Below are 15148 nucleotides of genomic sequence, written 5' to 3'. Positions count from 1 at the left end.
CCAGCATTTTCAAGTTGCATTCTTCTTATTCAAAAAGGAAGAGCAAACTAGAGAGAAACCAGGCACACTACAGATGCCATTATAATATCAGGAATATCAATGCAATCACATGCCCTTCAGGATCCTCTTAATAAATAAGGATTATGAACAACAGACATATCAGTTCACATGGAGTTTACAGAACAATTTAGGCTGAAAGGGACTTCTTGAGGGCATCTGGTCACTTCACAAAAAGCCAACTTTTGTGTTCAAACAACACAGATAAATAAGATACTATGCTCTTTCAGGTCAATTCCACATTCTGTAACAGAACAACTGTCAAAACTAGTTTTAGTAAGAACAGCAACCTAGATTTAGAAAGAAGTCTAGCACCCCACCAAAATCCATCTGAAACCCAAGAAGCATTTCTGAAAAATTGCTGCCGATCATGTGAACTCTGTCGGGAATCAAGATGCTAGAGAGAATAATTAAATATGAGGGTTCCTAAAAATTTTATCACAAAGCCAATTATTAAACAACAGAATAAATTATTAGGACAATAACCTGCAAATGTTGAGACGCAGTAATGAGCAGTACCATCTCAAAAAAACAAGTTTTAATATTAAAACAATTTGATTTCACATGACTGCACATTAATCTTTCTTCTTCCAAAGTTCAAACAGTGTTCAAGTCCTGCACTGTTTACAAAGATGGTTGGTTTTATTCTTCTTCATTCTTCTGCACTGACTGCACGGCTTCTCCTTTAACCCTATTTCGCTTTCTTTTTCTTCTTTTCTTCTTTTCAGCAGAAGGCTCCTGACCCTCCTGTGTTTTCTTCTTTTTCTTCTTCAGACAGCTGAGAGGATTGGGGCCGCCTGCCCTTTTACGTTTTCTTCTCTTTTCACCTTCTTGCTTTGCTAATCCTTCTTTTTCTTTAAGCTGCACAATACTTTGTTTTTGGTGCTCTGGAACAAGCTGATTTGTTTGCAACTTTTGAACAAATGCCAAAGATTTAGGTGAAGGTTTGTCTAGCACCATAGTGTTCTGAATAATAAAGAGGAGAGGAACGCCAGCCTTCTTTTTCACTTTGTTTGCTAAATCCTGGTCCTGTAAAATTAAATACTTTGGTCAATATTTTCGGATTAAACGATATTTGCAATTCAAATGTTACCTACTTTCAATACAAAACTATGAAGATAAATTACATTATGAAAAAGATAAGAAACTTAATCTAGCAAATATACCTGGCAGTGCCTTTCAGAGCCATTTAAATTTCAATTTTTCTCCTTCTGATTAGCTATACTTCTGATGGAAAATTTATTAATGTTTCCTTTTTTTCATGCATGTATAAGCGTACGTGCACTTTTTGAGAAAAAAGTCACCGTTCATTAGTAGGTAGTGCACCACTTCACAAGAAGTAAGATAATTTCTCTGTAACAAGTCATTTTAAACTCCTTGTATCTGTCTGTATACAGACTTTTACTGTAAATCATTTTATATATAGTGTATATAATTTACACATACAGTCTCAATAACAGACCTAAGAAAAAAAACACCCTTCTTATTTGTACACAAGTTCTACCTTTATTCTTTAGTTAAAACCTCCAAAATTTCTTAGAATTCAATTTATATGGTCAATTAACCATATTAACCAATTAACTGTGCAAAACAGTTTGGGACAGAGGATGCACACACAAGCAATATGCAAATTAACAGTCATTAGTTGTTTTCTTACATGTCAATAGGCAGTCACTATGGCTTCTACACTGTCTGCTGAACTAAGCAATATCCTTCCCGGGTAAAAATACCAAGTTTTTCAAGTAAGACAAAAGATTTCCTACTTCATAGTTAGCAAATATACTTAAGAGTGAGTAAGGCTTTTCAAGATTAATTCCCACAAGCTATTTAAAAATCTCATCATCAAGGTTTCTGTGGGTTTCCTTATCCTTAGGTATCAAAGGATCACTTCAAATGAAATGGAGTTATGTTTGTCATGAGCATTTACCTGTGTAGCAATAAAGAAGTGATGAGGGTTGCCTTCTTGAATCATGGAAAGTAAACAGGCTGAACCACTCACAGGATCCTTGCGGTGAGAACAGTTTTGAACTTGAAATCTTTGGGCAATTAGTTTTGCTCCGTACAGCGCTTTCCCCAATGATTCCAGTTCTTTTAGAACACAGCTGAAAACCAAATGCAACAGTGATTTCTAATCAGGAAAGTAACTACACATTTTTTTTACAACAGCAAAAGGTTCACGTGAGTTAATTAGGAATGAGCAACGTGCAGTTGCTCAGGCTCTATGATCTGTAAATGGCACCCAGTAATCTGAAAGCAGTAGCCCATCCCCAAGTAACCCTTGTCTTCACCAAGACTTCCTCGGTTCCAAACAAAATTAACTAGCAACAACATTAAGTTATATTAAATGGATTTTAAAATATTTTGTATCAGTGACAATGCTAAGTCCTTACATTTATGTTCAGACATCACCTAGCATATGAACTGCTGCTTCACAAATAAAATTATGTTAATTAGCACAAACTGATTAATCACTGCATACGAGTTGAACTCTTTACTAGTGTCCATCACCTTGCCTAAAATGCTATCAGAATCCAACCAACTCAAGTAAAAAAAGACAAAAGATTGTCCGTATCATTAAAGATCTGTCAGTTTACGGCTTCACAACATTCCAGTTAAGCAATATAATGAAAACCTACAATCCTCCTCCTAGCAGCACTTAGAGTAAATGTCCACATAGGACAGCACAGCAGCCTGTGAGGATGCTAGCTTGGATACTCAGAAATGAATAGAAGAAACCTAACCTACTGCGGCCACTGAGCCTTACCATTAAATGCAGACAGTGGTAGGAACATATGGCCTTGAAATAGAGCTTCAAGGACACGGTAGCATAGTGACTAATCAGAAGTGAACATGTCAAAAACCTCTTTGGAGCTTTTGTTTAGTTTACAATTAATAATGGTAAGATATTAATTAAAACTATTTTTCTTTCCAGAGAAGAAAGTTTAGCCTTGGAAGATAATCTTTGTGGAGCCTTGAGCATGTTTTTTTTTTTTTGCAAAGACCCTCAGAGTGAGCCAGCTCATTTCCTCAGGGAAGCTCTGGTCGTGCCACTGAGGTGTTGCCTCACCAACTTACGACTCTTGACAGCAGAAAAAATTAGTCCATTCAGTTGTTCTAAGTGAAAACAGGTCAAGAAGACCAACAGATATTGCTGAAAGAAGGAAGCAAGAATTGACATTTAGACATGACCAGAATACAATTTGGACTAAAGTTATTTGGGGACAGGTTGCCCAGAGAGGTGGTAGATGCCCCATCCCTGGAAACATTCAAGGCCAGGTTGGATGGGGCTCTGAGCAGCCTGATGGAGTTGGAGATGTCCCTGCTCCTTGCAGGGGGGCTGGACTAGATGACCTTTAAGGGTCCCTTCCAACCCACACCATTCTATGATTACCAAACCTTTCACAGCTAAAGTCATGAGTCGGTATTTTCTACTGTGTACAGGCCAGTTCTGTACGCTTCACCAGATGGCTGAGTGTCTAATTTCTGTAGCCTAGGGTATCCATCTTCCTGGAATTTTCAGAACTTGCTTCCATCATGGGCAGCCGGCTGTTCCGTCATTGCAGAAACCCCAGTGTAAGAGACTTTGCCACACACGATATACAAAGTCAAGTAAAGACAAAGCCAATTTCAAGGCAACTTAGACATTTAGCGTGCACACTTTACCTCCATGCCTTTGTCTAGCACACCCTTGCTCTCCCTTGAGAGCGGTTCCTTTGTCCCCCTCACCGGCAGGCTGAAACGCTAGACAAGCAGTGCCTCGCTCCCTGCCCAGAGATCGGAGCTTGCCTCCGTTCCCACTTCGACAGGAAGAGGTGAGCGAAGGAGGAGGAGGCCTACCCAGGCACCACCCCTGCCCCAGTTCGTCCCTCAACGGTTTCTGCCATGTTTGGAAAGGCAGCTGGTACTGAAAGCAGCTCCTGTCCCTCTGCAAGTTAACTACAGCCCCCCGCGCCACCTCCTCAGCCGCGCAGCTCCCGCCCCGCCGCGACGCCGAGGGGCCTCGGGCACCAACGCGACCCCCGTCCCTGCGCCTCGCACCCGCCGACCCCGCCACCCTCCCGGGCACGCGCACTGCGGCTCGCTCCCCTCGCCGTCCGTCCCCCCGCCACCCCCCCCGGGCATGCGCAGTGGGGCGGCGCGGCGCCCCCCGCGGCCTTACCGGGTGGTGCAGAGCTGCGTGGCGCCGCCCAGGTACCCCGGCAGCTGCTCGCGGATCTGGATCTTGTTGCGGAGCGCGGCCTGGCAGAAGGTGCCGTCCAGCAGCACCTGGAAGGGCTCGCAGAAGTGGAAGTTGTGCTTGTAGAAGCCCATGTTCTTCTTGGCGTGCTTCTGCCGCGTCAGCTTCATGGCGCCCTCGGAAGCTGCGCTGGGCCCGGCCGCCGCGGCGGAGAGGAGCGGGGCGGGGCCTACCGCCCCCCCCCCCGCCCTTCCCGGGGCCTGAGGGAGCTGGGGCCTGCGGGAGCAGGGGTTCCGGGTTCTTGCCGGGTGCCGTGGTCGCCTGCCAGGGTCTGGCTCCCTTGTGCCTCACGGGCCAGGCCGGGGATGAGCGGTGCCTCCGACGCGTGAGCGGGGGAGCTAGCAAGGGTCTGAGGCCTGCAAGGGTCCCACTCAGCCACCTAGTATTTCACAATGATTGCCCGAAAACTAGTTATTTGCCCTGTGTTTGTGGTGTTATGCTGGCTCCTGCCATTTGCTGTGAATCAGCAATATGCAAGATTTTTTTTTTCCTGACTTAGTATAATGATTAAATTCCAATTACTGTGCCAGAGACTTCATCATCAGTGTATTTTAATCATCCATCAGCATACTTTCTTTAGGAAGGCTTATCAAATGCCTGCTTTTATTGTTTTGCCTGTATTAGGTACATCAACTTAAGCTCTACATGCACAAAGTTCAAAATTAAAGTTGTCTACATTTTAATCCTCCTTTCCACGAAAAACAGAAAATACAATTTCACTCTAGTCTGGGGAAATAGCTGCCATTCAGAGAGCTAGATTGCACAAACTCCTCCCTGTTCATCAGAAAACCTGAGCACACCAGACATCTGGCAGTTAGGAAACTGAATGTAATGCCTGTATTTTAGGCAGGCAAAGGGATGTGATACCTTAACACCATCAAAATTATAATGAGAGGCGTCTGTCTTGCTGTGCAGGTACAACAGCAGACATCTTTCTGCCAGGGACAACTGTACTGCAAGCGAAATTTGCGGCTACCTGCCAGTTAGCTCGCTGTAATCAGTCAAACTGCTATGAAGTCATTTCAGCAAATACCCACCTGTCATATTGGTCTTTTTGCTACCAAATAGACATAGGAAACATCTGCTTCCAAGGTTAGTTAGTATTAAGAGAAACTGAATAATAATGCACTTAATTACTATTCTAGAAATGGAAATGTTTGAATGGGAAGATATTTTAAAGTGGCTACAGGACGAAAAGTGGGAAGAGCAGGTGATTGCAAGTATTTCCCGTGGGATATGACTCTGCTGTTGACAGTATTCTTCTGTCATTAAATCCTTCTTTCCAGCTGTCTTTGGGGCACAGTTGCCCGTGCTCGTGAGTATCGTAGACATGCAAGGATATACGCCTTACTCTGCGAGCTAAGTGAAAAGTTGAATTCATTGGTCTTTATTAAACTTCAGTCCCGTGGCCAATGTATTCCCATGCTAGTGTGGTGTCTCAGTTCCTCTATCTAATTTCATTAAAGTTAAACAAAAACACTCAGCAAGACTCCAAAGTGAAATCTTATTAGATTTTTTTTTTCTTTTTCTTCCCCCTCCCACCCCGCCCCCGCCCCAACTGCCCAAAGACAGGCACTTATTCCTTTTTAAGAGCACTTTGCCAGCACATCTCACAGTGGAACTGCCAGCTAGAATGTGGACTCTGCAATGGTAATAGCTGCTATTACAGAATGGAGATTAAAAGGAGAAACAATTAAACGAGCGCTTGAACTGGTCATCATTTTGAACTAAATGCAAAATAAAATACAATCCAGAGGAGGGTGTTAAATACGATTGTGACGAGATACTTCTTTGCTGTTCATTTCGTAAATACGGCCATCACAGCAAGTTGTAATGCAATTGGTATGGTAAAATATGTTCAGAAGGCTGGCTAGCAGGCAGAACAGCAGCACAGATTTCTCCTTCTTCATTGTGCAGAAGATAGCTTTAACTGCATGGTAAACTACTTGCCGCACCATTCTGTAAATTATATTTCACTTCTATGCAATTCCTTTGAAGTTTCTTTTTAATAAATTTTAGATATTAAAAGTAGTGTCTGTAAGAATACTGTGACAGTGCAGAGAAGTGGAATTTTTTCAACATTTTCTTCGATGTTTTTATAGTATTTTACATATAATAAAAGTCACCATTTTCCTTTTAAGTTCAATTATTTTACTATGCCTATGAACAATCTGAAGAGTGGATTTTTAAAAATAAGCCTAAGGATTTTATGGAAGATGCTGAATCCAGTGGTCTCTGGGACTGGGAGGTTGCTGCTCCTGGCTGCGGAAGTCCATCCACGTACGCTCTCTGGACCTGGGAGGCGTTTTAGGCTCACATGTATCCTGGACAAGCGTATGCATGCACACACAGAGCACATATATGACGTAAGTACAGACAGTGAGGTGGACCACTGCCTGCTGACGTGTGAGCCTCCTCCTCCCCATTTTCCTACATGTCCCCCTAGATCTACCCTGATCCTTCCTTTCCCTGCCTCTGGCCAGTTCTGTGAACATCCCTTAGCAAGTTTTTGCATAATCCCACAAGCAATCCCCCTGTTGATATCCCGTAAAAAGTTTTGCACAGTCCCATACACCCCCTCAAATATGTTGTAACACTCGTAATAATCATGTTTCCCCCATCTTACCAGTGACAAAGCTCAGGTTGGGTTCTTTCGTAGCTCCTTTAATGGCTGAAGAGTTCTGCTCTTCACTGTTCGTTTTTTTACCATCTACTCATTCGACAATTTTTGTGTGCTGTGTGTGTTTAATATATCACTTTCCTTCTTATTTCTTATTTCTTTTATACTGAATAATCCTTAACCAGATGACTTAATGAACCAAATGCTCTCACATTCCACATACCCTTAGAGGAACTGTCTGTAGCACAGCAAAGCTTGTCATAAAGTTCAGAGGAAGATAGCTTTTTGAAATTACTTGCTATTATATTTTTATTTGAGAAGTTTCATCAGTTATCTGTCTGCACCACTAAAAGACTTTGAGGGTGGTTTTTGTAAGTCACCGTTTTATCAAAGAACTAACAAACCACTTGCAGTATCAGTAGACTGCCCACCAGCAGTGTCATTGTGGAAGTGAACCTGAGGAGGAGAGTGGAAGGTGTTGAAGCACTACCTTTGTTAATGATGTGACTTGTTTCTCCAAAGACAGAAAACAGAATTTGAAATGAGGAACTTCTTTTTCTGAAATACATGTTCGTAATCGCCGCCAGACAGGATACTGGTCTAGGGTACAGTTCTGATCTAACAAAACAGTTCCTGTGACTTTATCAATGATATTCATACCTTGTGGGTAAATAGACAGTATTTATGAAAAGAAGATGTCACACTGAAGAAGGAGACCTTCTGTACATCCAAAGTGTGAGGAGAGCTTCGTGCTGAACTTCCCAGACCTGCACAGTGATGAGCCAGGAACCTGGGCTTGTTCCAGCAGAGTACTGGCTCTTTGCAGAGAAGACCATCTCTTGGCATATGCGAGTTCAGCTCTGGTTTTGAGACGCTAGGTAATGCAGCAGTAGAATTAAATAACATTAAATTGCTGTGACATGTGGATTACTTGAAGTGAAAGCTGTTCTTTATCAAAAGAGCTTTGATGTAGGCCTAATAACAAAGATTTCCCTTAATAGCTGGCACTTGGCAAATGCTTGTAGCTTGGCGAGAAAAACGTCTCGGCCCCTGATTCTCCCAAACTTGTTTTGTGTCAGACCTTTTTAATCTGAATGTGTTGCTTCTGGGCAAATGTTGTGCTCTGTGGTTATCTGCAGTAAATCTTAGCACAGACATGCTTGAATATGAAAAATGAACTGACTTACAAAAAAGAAAAGGGTAGCGTTTTCAATTACAACATTTAGAAACAAAACTATAATAAACACAGGACAGTAAAACATTGTTGGAGTGTGTCTGAAAATACTTTCCTAGGTATATTTTTTATTTTTTATGAGATATGTATAGGTCACAGCAGAAGATTCCGCAGTATTTAATATGCTAAATTATATTTGTCGGAATGTTTATTATTCATTGCTGGCCTCTCCTTTCATTGCCTTGGGGCTGGATTTGAGCTTTTGAATTTTAGCCTTCATCGTGTACATTCATCTTTTACAGTACCTATTTTTCTGTTATCTCATGGGAATGCAGCATCTGGATTTATAATAAACGTGGCTGTGACAAGCTCTGTTTTTTCTTTATGGATTGGTACAAACTCAGCAGATGAGAATTTTGTATGTGATAAAGCTTTCTGCACCTTTCTGGCTCTACTGTTACCAGGCTCCTCAGTTAGAAAATTACTTTAGGTTTAAATACCATAGCTGCTCATCACAGTATGTCCCATGTTAACTGTCTTTTAAATTGTGTATCATAAGAAGCACATATTTAATGTAGAGGTTAGGATATTTAGTTTCACTACATACTGGTGCTTCCATGAGTAAGAAATAGAATACAATGGATAAGTGACTACTTATAGTAGCAAATACTTTGAGAATGCTCTGGAGAACAAAGATTTTGCAGGAAACTTTTGCTTTCTTACTAAAGCTGAAAGAAATTACAGGGCTGAAAATAATCAGTGGGATTCTTGACAGCTTCTCAAACGTTATACCAGCTTTTCTCTCTTTTTTGACCTAGAGCTAAATTCCCATGAATGATGAACAAAATCAGATCTTATCTAATTTAACTAAATCTTTTGTCTTCCTGAATAGATACACTTCACTGATACATATAATTTAGTTTATGCAGCGTTTTTGGTTGATGCAGCTCTCTAAGAGGTACATGTTAAACAACTGGTTTCACGCTGCTGCAAGGACACTCAAGGGCACCCTTTGAGAGCAGCCTTTCCTCCCTGCACTGCTCCTCCAGATCTGCACTGGTCAGTTGCCATTCTGCGCCACGTATGACCTGCTGCAGTACTGCTCCCTCTGTCCTCCCAGAGCTTGCAGAAGCACTTAAGAGTGATGTAAAAGTGCTGCAATCTAGAAAAATAGGAGATCTTTGTGGAATACTCAGGACTGGAGTTGTAACCTCAATTTGGGGAGCAGGAAAAATGCAGCAGATGTCTTGCCAAATGCTGATTATATGGTAGCTGATGTGCTAGGTAGATAGAGAGGAAGAATGGAGTGATGCTTTACATCTTGTCTCCTGTTGTGCCTATGAAAGCATTCATTGCTTCATTTTGAGCAGAACCTCCCTCTCCCCCTTTAAGTATTTCTGATAGAAAGTTCAGTTTAAGTTCTTTTAAACAACTACATGTTTTTACTTTGGAGATTACAGGAAGATTGAAGACATAAAACATTTTGGATTTTTGGTATGCTTACTTCCATTTGTTTCCTCATTCCTTGTTCTCCTTAGAGAAGGTTGTTATCTTCGGCATGTGATAGCTTGTGTGTCATCAAGAATCAGAAGGTGCATTAGTTGATTATGAAGATAAGGCAGAACAAATTGACATCAAAAGAGAAATTACATGGGAAGCCTATCTCAGACAAGAAGTTAACTTTATGGCCAAAATTCTAATTTGTGCAAGATAGATAATTCATTTCTGTTGTCTGAGATACTACACGTGTCTTTTCAGCCTTTCTTTGATTTCAGGGAGAAATCAGTTAACTGGGAATAGGGAAGTGAAATCTTTACATTGTGGTGATAAATGAGATACACTCTCTATGCTTACATAGTTTTCTAACTTGATACTGTAGCAAGAAACTGGCTCTGCTTAGAAACATAATAATTTTGTGCAAATAACTTCTATTTGTTTTGCACACCAAAATTAGCACTTAAAATGTCTCAGTCTTTTTTTTTTTATAATAGACTTTCCATTAGGCAATTTTATTGTTAATTCCTATGTAATTTTCTGTTCCTCTTAGTTGTATGCTAAAGAAATAGCTATAAACACCTGGAATGTAAAAAGAGTAGATAAGAATAGAAGGTAACTGAAAACATTTATTGGAAAAGTTATTGAAAAAAAAAGCAGAGAAAAGGTTGAGCAGTGGAAAAAAAAACCCTTCCCAAGAAAAGAACTTGTATTTTTCAGATGTTTCCTTAAGGTGCAGAAATACCTTACTGTCCATGATAGCTGCTCCATTTTGTTTTTACAGTAGTGCTTTTACATTTAGTCAAGCAAATGCTAAAAGGTTGCCTTTCTAAGAGCATGGCTGAAACCATGCATGGCCTCTGAAATCTCCATTTTACAGAAAATAAATTGAATTTTCAAAGTTCACATTCTGGTCCTGTAGTTCCTTTATTACATTTGATGTTTGTCCCTGGGGGTTTCTATGCTGCTGCAGCTCCACTTTTACTGTTTTTCTGTCACTCCTGCACCTTATTACTTTCCATTTCCTATTTCAAATAAAAAAAATCCAATAAAACAAATTTATTTACTTTGATTCCCTTGAAGAAAATTAGAAAAAAAAAAAAGTGGATTGGACTTCAGTATTGGCACCAATAACTTCTAAAGTCAGAATTAGCCTAATGACAAATACTAGTACTTTAAAATTATTTGGTACAAAATGCCCATGTAGTTATGTAGCCTGATCCTAAATCTTCACAATAAGCTCTTCTGTGGAAAGTAGTAAGCACTGGATGAATATCTGACATGTCAGAAAAGTATTATTTGTCAGTGAAGACTGGGTGTAGAGTGCTATCTTATTTATCAGGGAGAACCTTTGTTAACGTGGGTTGATACGCCAGAGGGTATTTCCTTTCCTTTAGACTGAAAATGCTGAGGTCAGCAGAACACAAATGGCTGGAAACCCTGAGTTACACAGGGTTTATACACAACGCTGCTTCCTGAAGCTGTGGTCGAAATTTGGAATTGCCTGCACATGGCACGCAGCGCTACTGAATATAACTGTAGTTAACAGAAGGAAGAGTAACGCATGCACTTGGCAAAACTGTGTCTACTGGAGAGACTTGGGGGCCCCTGTTACATCTTCTCCCAACCGCTTTTTCTGGTAAACAAAGTTAAGAAAAGAATGAGCACTTAAGAGATTTTGTCTGCCCCATGGCTTCTGAAAGTCGACTCGCAAGTCTACTTGCCTTCCTCCTGCTTTCTCCCCATCCTGTGGGAGAGGGGAGTGAACGAGAGGCTGGGTGGGCGTTTGGCTGTTGGCCGGGGTCAACCCACCACAGATACCAGTGACACAGAGGGACCTTCTCGTCATAAGGATTTTCGCTCTCCCTGTGGGGTACAAAAGCAGTATGTGAGTGAGAAGCTACTACCAAAAGGCGTCCTGTGAATATAAAGCAATTTGAAAAAGAGCAAAGAGGCCATGCCAGGTGTAGAATTACGTGCAATAAGCTTTGTATTTGAACGTAGGGGTTAAGTACAGCTTTATAGTCACTACAGTTCTCCCAAATACAAGCCTTACTTTACAAAGGAAAGATGTTAGATACTTACTTCATTTTTAAGCAATGCATCTGCCTGCTAAGGCAGAGTAGGTACCTTACATATAAGGGCACATTGAAAAAGGTCAGTAGTACATTCATATGGAGATATGCCAAGTGTCTGTGTTTCTTGACGTTTGAAAGTTTAAGCCTGAATATCTCATCTCTTTGAGAAAACTGAGCTTTTTCTGAGCTTGAAACGTCTGTAAGGGTGCAAGATATTACAAGGCATTTTTAAGTTGATGTTAGGTAAATCCACCAAATTTTGGAGATTATTTTACTGGAAACAATTTCTTTTTGTAGATAATTAATGTTGGTTTAGGCAACTGTAGTTCTTAGTGCAACTTTGTATTTGGAGTGCTGTTGTGTCTCAGTGCAAGTACAGACGGCTGTATGTGTATCCCAAGTGATTCTTCCCTGTTCCTCTGTACTTTGTGATAATGAACTTAAGGTATTCATTATGCTTAGAAATATTTGGAATTGCTGAGAAGGTAGGGAGGAAAAACACTGAATTCAGACACAACCCATCTACCAAGTGGTAACAAGTCACTGCAGGTGAGCTGATCTCTGGTAGCTGTTCACGTGCGTGGTCTTAGCCTGCAGCACACACAAACATAATTCAGCTTGGTTTAGCCCTTGAGGGCTGACAGTTTGGAAGGGATTACATCTTTGAACCCTTAATCAGATAATTTCCATTTAGCAACACGAGTTCTGCTCATAGCATTGATACGCTGCAGCACTACTGTAGAGATAAATGTCACATCTGAATTACACCAAGGTTTTTACTTACGCAGGACTGGGGAATAAAAGGGTTCCATCTGTCTTTTGACTTGGAGTATCATTTAAAAATGATTAATGGAGTTTGTGCACCACTTGAATTTTCTAAAGCATTTTGTGATAGAGGTCTTCTGTTTTGTGGTTTTCCTGAGCAGCTTGGGCAGTGTTACTAAAATTTTTCAGTCTGACATCATTTTTATGTCCTCCTTTTCAAGAATTCAGTATTTTCAATAGTGAAAATTTCTGAGGCCTCTTGCCTGGAGCTGGTGAGTTCCATAAAGTAGAAAGTTGATATTTGTGTTTCATTTTTCATGTTAACCACAAGTAACCAAATTGACTGAATTATTCTGGCAGTGCATTAAGTAACATGAGCCCTATGTCAGTCCCTTGAATAGGGCTATTTTGGGTGCCTGCAGCAACCTCTTTGAACATGCTGATGTTCTGTGCTGTAGCTACTTGTTGTTTTTTTTTTCCTTTCTTTTCTTTTTTTTTTTTTTTTAAATTACATTGAGTTTCTGTTCAAAAACTGATAGGCAGAAATAATGTATCACATTTGTCTTATCCCAGGGGTTTTCATTCCTTTTCAGGTCTCTAAGAATTTGCCAGTGGTAAAACATTGTGCATTTACTGACAGAAGGCATGTTTTATATATTTAAATACCTTTCACCAACATCTTTGAAGTAGCCCACAGATCTCCAGCAGTCCATGGACTGGAGTTGAAACCACTATATTATCATAATACTGTTTCCTAATCTTAGTTTTCTTTAATTAAAGCTATTTGATCATATTTGTAAATTAAAACTGGATATGTATGTATGTATAACAGCAAAGTGAAATATTAACATTGAATCAAGCAACTTCAAAAGGCAATGCCAGTGGGAGTGCAACATGCAGTCGTGGAAACCTGTGAAGGGTAGGACTCAAATTTGCAACACCTACGTGATGGCTGAGATCATCAGCCACAGCATACTGCCTTGAAACTCTGAGTCGTTATTGCATCAGCCTCTCTACAAACCTATTTCTTAGAACAACGCCCTAATCCTGCTGCACGTGCACACTTCAGTCTCTTTGAAGCACATTTGACCTCAGCGAAGCTGCAATTCTAAACTTCACCCTTAATCTCCATTTAACAGATTTTTCCCAAAGGGAAATCTAAAGTGGGATTCATCACACCTAACTTTAGACATCTATTGTGAGGTGTTCTTGGTTAAGCTGAGTATCTAGGTTTCTTTGTAGAGTCAATGCAGATCTGATCAGTGGTATCAGTAGCATTTAGGTTTGCCTGGTGGGGATAATTATTATACTAGATTCTTTGCTTGAATTTGTTCCAGCCCTGATGCAGGCAGCTGGTAGGGAATATTCTTGTGATGCTAAGGCCATTTTACAGGAACAGGCAAATGCAGGGTCTATGTCTGCTGAAAAAAGCAGATACATCTTTGTATTGGTGTTAGTTAATATGTTCCCCTCCCTCCCAAAGTTAGAAATTAGTGTCAATTACATTATTGGAAGGGTTCATGGTGAATTTTAATGAGGTCACATATTTGACACAGTGTCTGGACAGCTTTGGGGTGTCTGGTATGTCTACCTTTCACAACCCATTTAATTTTTCAGAAGAATGCGTAAGATTTGAAATACTTTTTAAAAAACAACCAACAAAAAAAGAGCAGCAAAGCAAAATCAACAGTTAACTTTTAATACAACACCGAAACCCTTTCCCAAGAACATGAGTAGTTAATCGTTCAGGGTTTTGTTTGTATCTGTTAAAATTTTGTATCCGCTCTCAGTGCTGATGACTTGTTATTCATGCTCAAGACAGATATTCACATAATTCTATAGCAATGTGCTTTTCTAGAGCTAAAACCCAAAGCTTTCAAATCTATTCTCTCTTGGAAGTGCTTCTCTGTCGACATCAAGCTCGTTTACTGGGCATCAACGCTCCCCCCCAGCAGAGCCTCCCCCAGCCCTGCTGGGGAGCCCCCACCACAGCCCCACCGGCTGTGCCAAGCCTGGCCCAGCTGCAACTTTACGGGACCTTCACCATCAGAATGGCCCAAGGAAGCCATGGAAACGCACCCCCAGGCTGTCAGAAATGGCTGCCAGGCGCCAGCCAGCATGAGGAGAGGCCTCCATGGCCACAGGCGCCTGTGAACTTTTGAAGTTTTTCTAGAGAACAAAGTCGCCACAGGGTTCATCCTGCTCCCGGTGCGCTCGGGCCCGCGGTGCCGGCTGGCGAAGCCAAGCCAGGACCGGTTCCGAGGCCCTCAGCATCCCCCGCCATCGCACCCCGCGGCAGCACCGCGCATGCGCCTTCCTGCCGCCGAGTTTCCGCCCGGAGCCGTTTCCCCGCGCGCCGCCGCGGCCTGGCCGCCGCTTCCGGTGTTTCGTTTTTCTCTCTCCGGCCGGTGCGACGGGAAAGATGGCGTCGCGCAAGGAAGGCTCCGGCGCTGCCGGCAGCGGCTTCGGCGCCTCGAAAGGCAAAGGCAAGGCCGCCACCACGGGCGACTCGGCCGTCAAGCAAGTGCAGATCGACGGGCTGGTGAGCGGAGGGGCTGGGGCGGCGCCGGCCGAGGGGCGGGCGGGGCGGCCGCGGCCGCGTGGAGCCGCTGGCGGGGCCGGCCCCGTCGGTGGGGTGCTGCCGCGGCCCGGGGACAGTGTCTGTGCCGGGGCCGGGGTCGCCGCGACGCCCCGAGGGGCAGGAGCGGTTTCGTTCTCCTCCC

At 42.1% G+C, this 15148-nt stretch overlaps 2 protein-coding genes across 2 annotated transcripts in view; one reads left to right on the top strand and one right to left on the bottom strand.

Annotated features, from left to right (window-relative positions):
* Positions 1-580: 580 nt before the first annotated feature.
* On the bottom strand, positions 581-4455 carry UTP23 (UTP23 small subunit processome component). The gene is made up of 3 exons (XM_086742579.1): positions 4217-4455; positions 1985-2159; positions 581-1086 (listed from the first exon to the last, which is right to left on the bottom strand). Exons 1-3 carry the CDS (start codon positions 4402-4404, stop codon positions 700-702), a joined length of 750 nt encoding a protein of 249 aa, XP_086598705.1. The 5' UTR covers positions 4405-4455; the 3' UTR covers positions 581-699.
* Positions 4456-14815: 10360 nt separating this feature from the next.
* Positions 14816-15148, top strand: part of EIF3H (eukaryotic translation initiation factor 3 subunit H) — an 89680-nt gene continuing 89347 nt past the window's right edge. The window contains exon 1 of the mRNA XM_086741188.1: positions 14816-14967. Within this exon, the coding sequence (XP_086597314.1) occupies positions 14848-14967 (120 nt within the window). The 5' untranslated portion in view covers positions 14816-14847. The remainder of the gene's footprint in view (positions 14968-15148) is intronic.

This window comes from Chlamydotis macqueenii, chromosome 2, assembly GCF_036417535.1.
Source record: "Chlamydotis macqueenii isolate bChlMac1 chromosome 2, bChlMac1.mat, whole genome shotgun sequence".
NCBI lineage: Eukaryota > Metazoa > Chordata > Aves > Otidiformes > Otididae > Chlamydotis > Chlamydotis macqueenii.
The sequence above is the reverse complement of the archived record's forward strand: the minus strand, read 5'-3'. Positions and strand labels throughout refer to the sequence as shown.

Bases quoted from the DNA above. Each gene is read 5' to 3' on its own strand.
- UTP23 (XM_086742579.1), bottom strand. From the start codon at position 4,404: ATGAAGCTGACGCGGCAGAAGCACGCCAAGAAGAACATGGGCTTCTAC. The intron at 2,160-4,216 runs GTAAGGCCGCGG...TTTGGTTTTCAG, and splicing joins ACGCAGCTCTGCACCACCCG to CTGTGTTCTAAAAGAACTGG. The intron at 1,087-1,984 runs GTAAATGCTCAT...TTAATTTTACAG, and splicing joins ACTTCTTTATTGCTACACAG to GACCAGGATTTAGCAAACAA.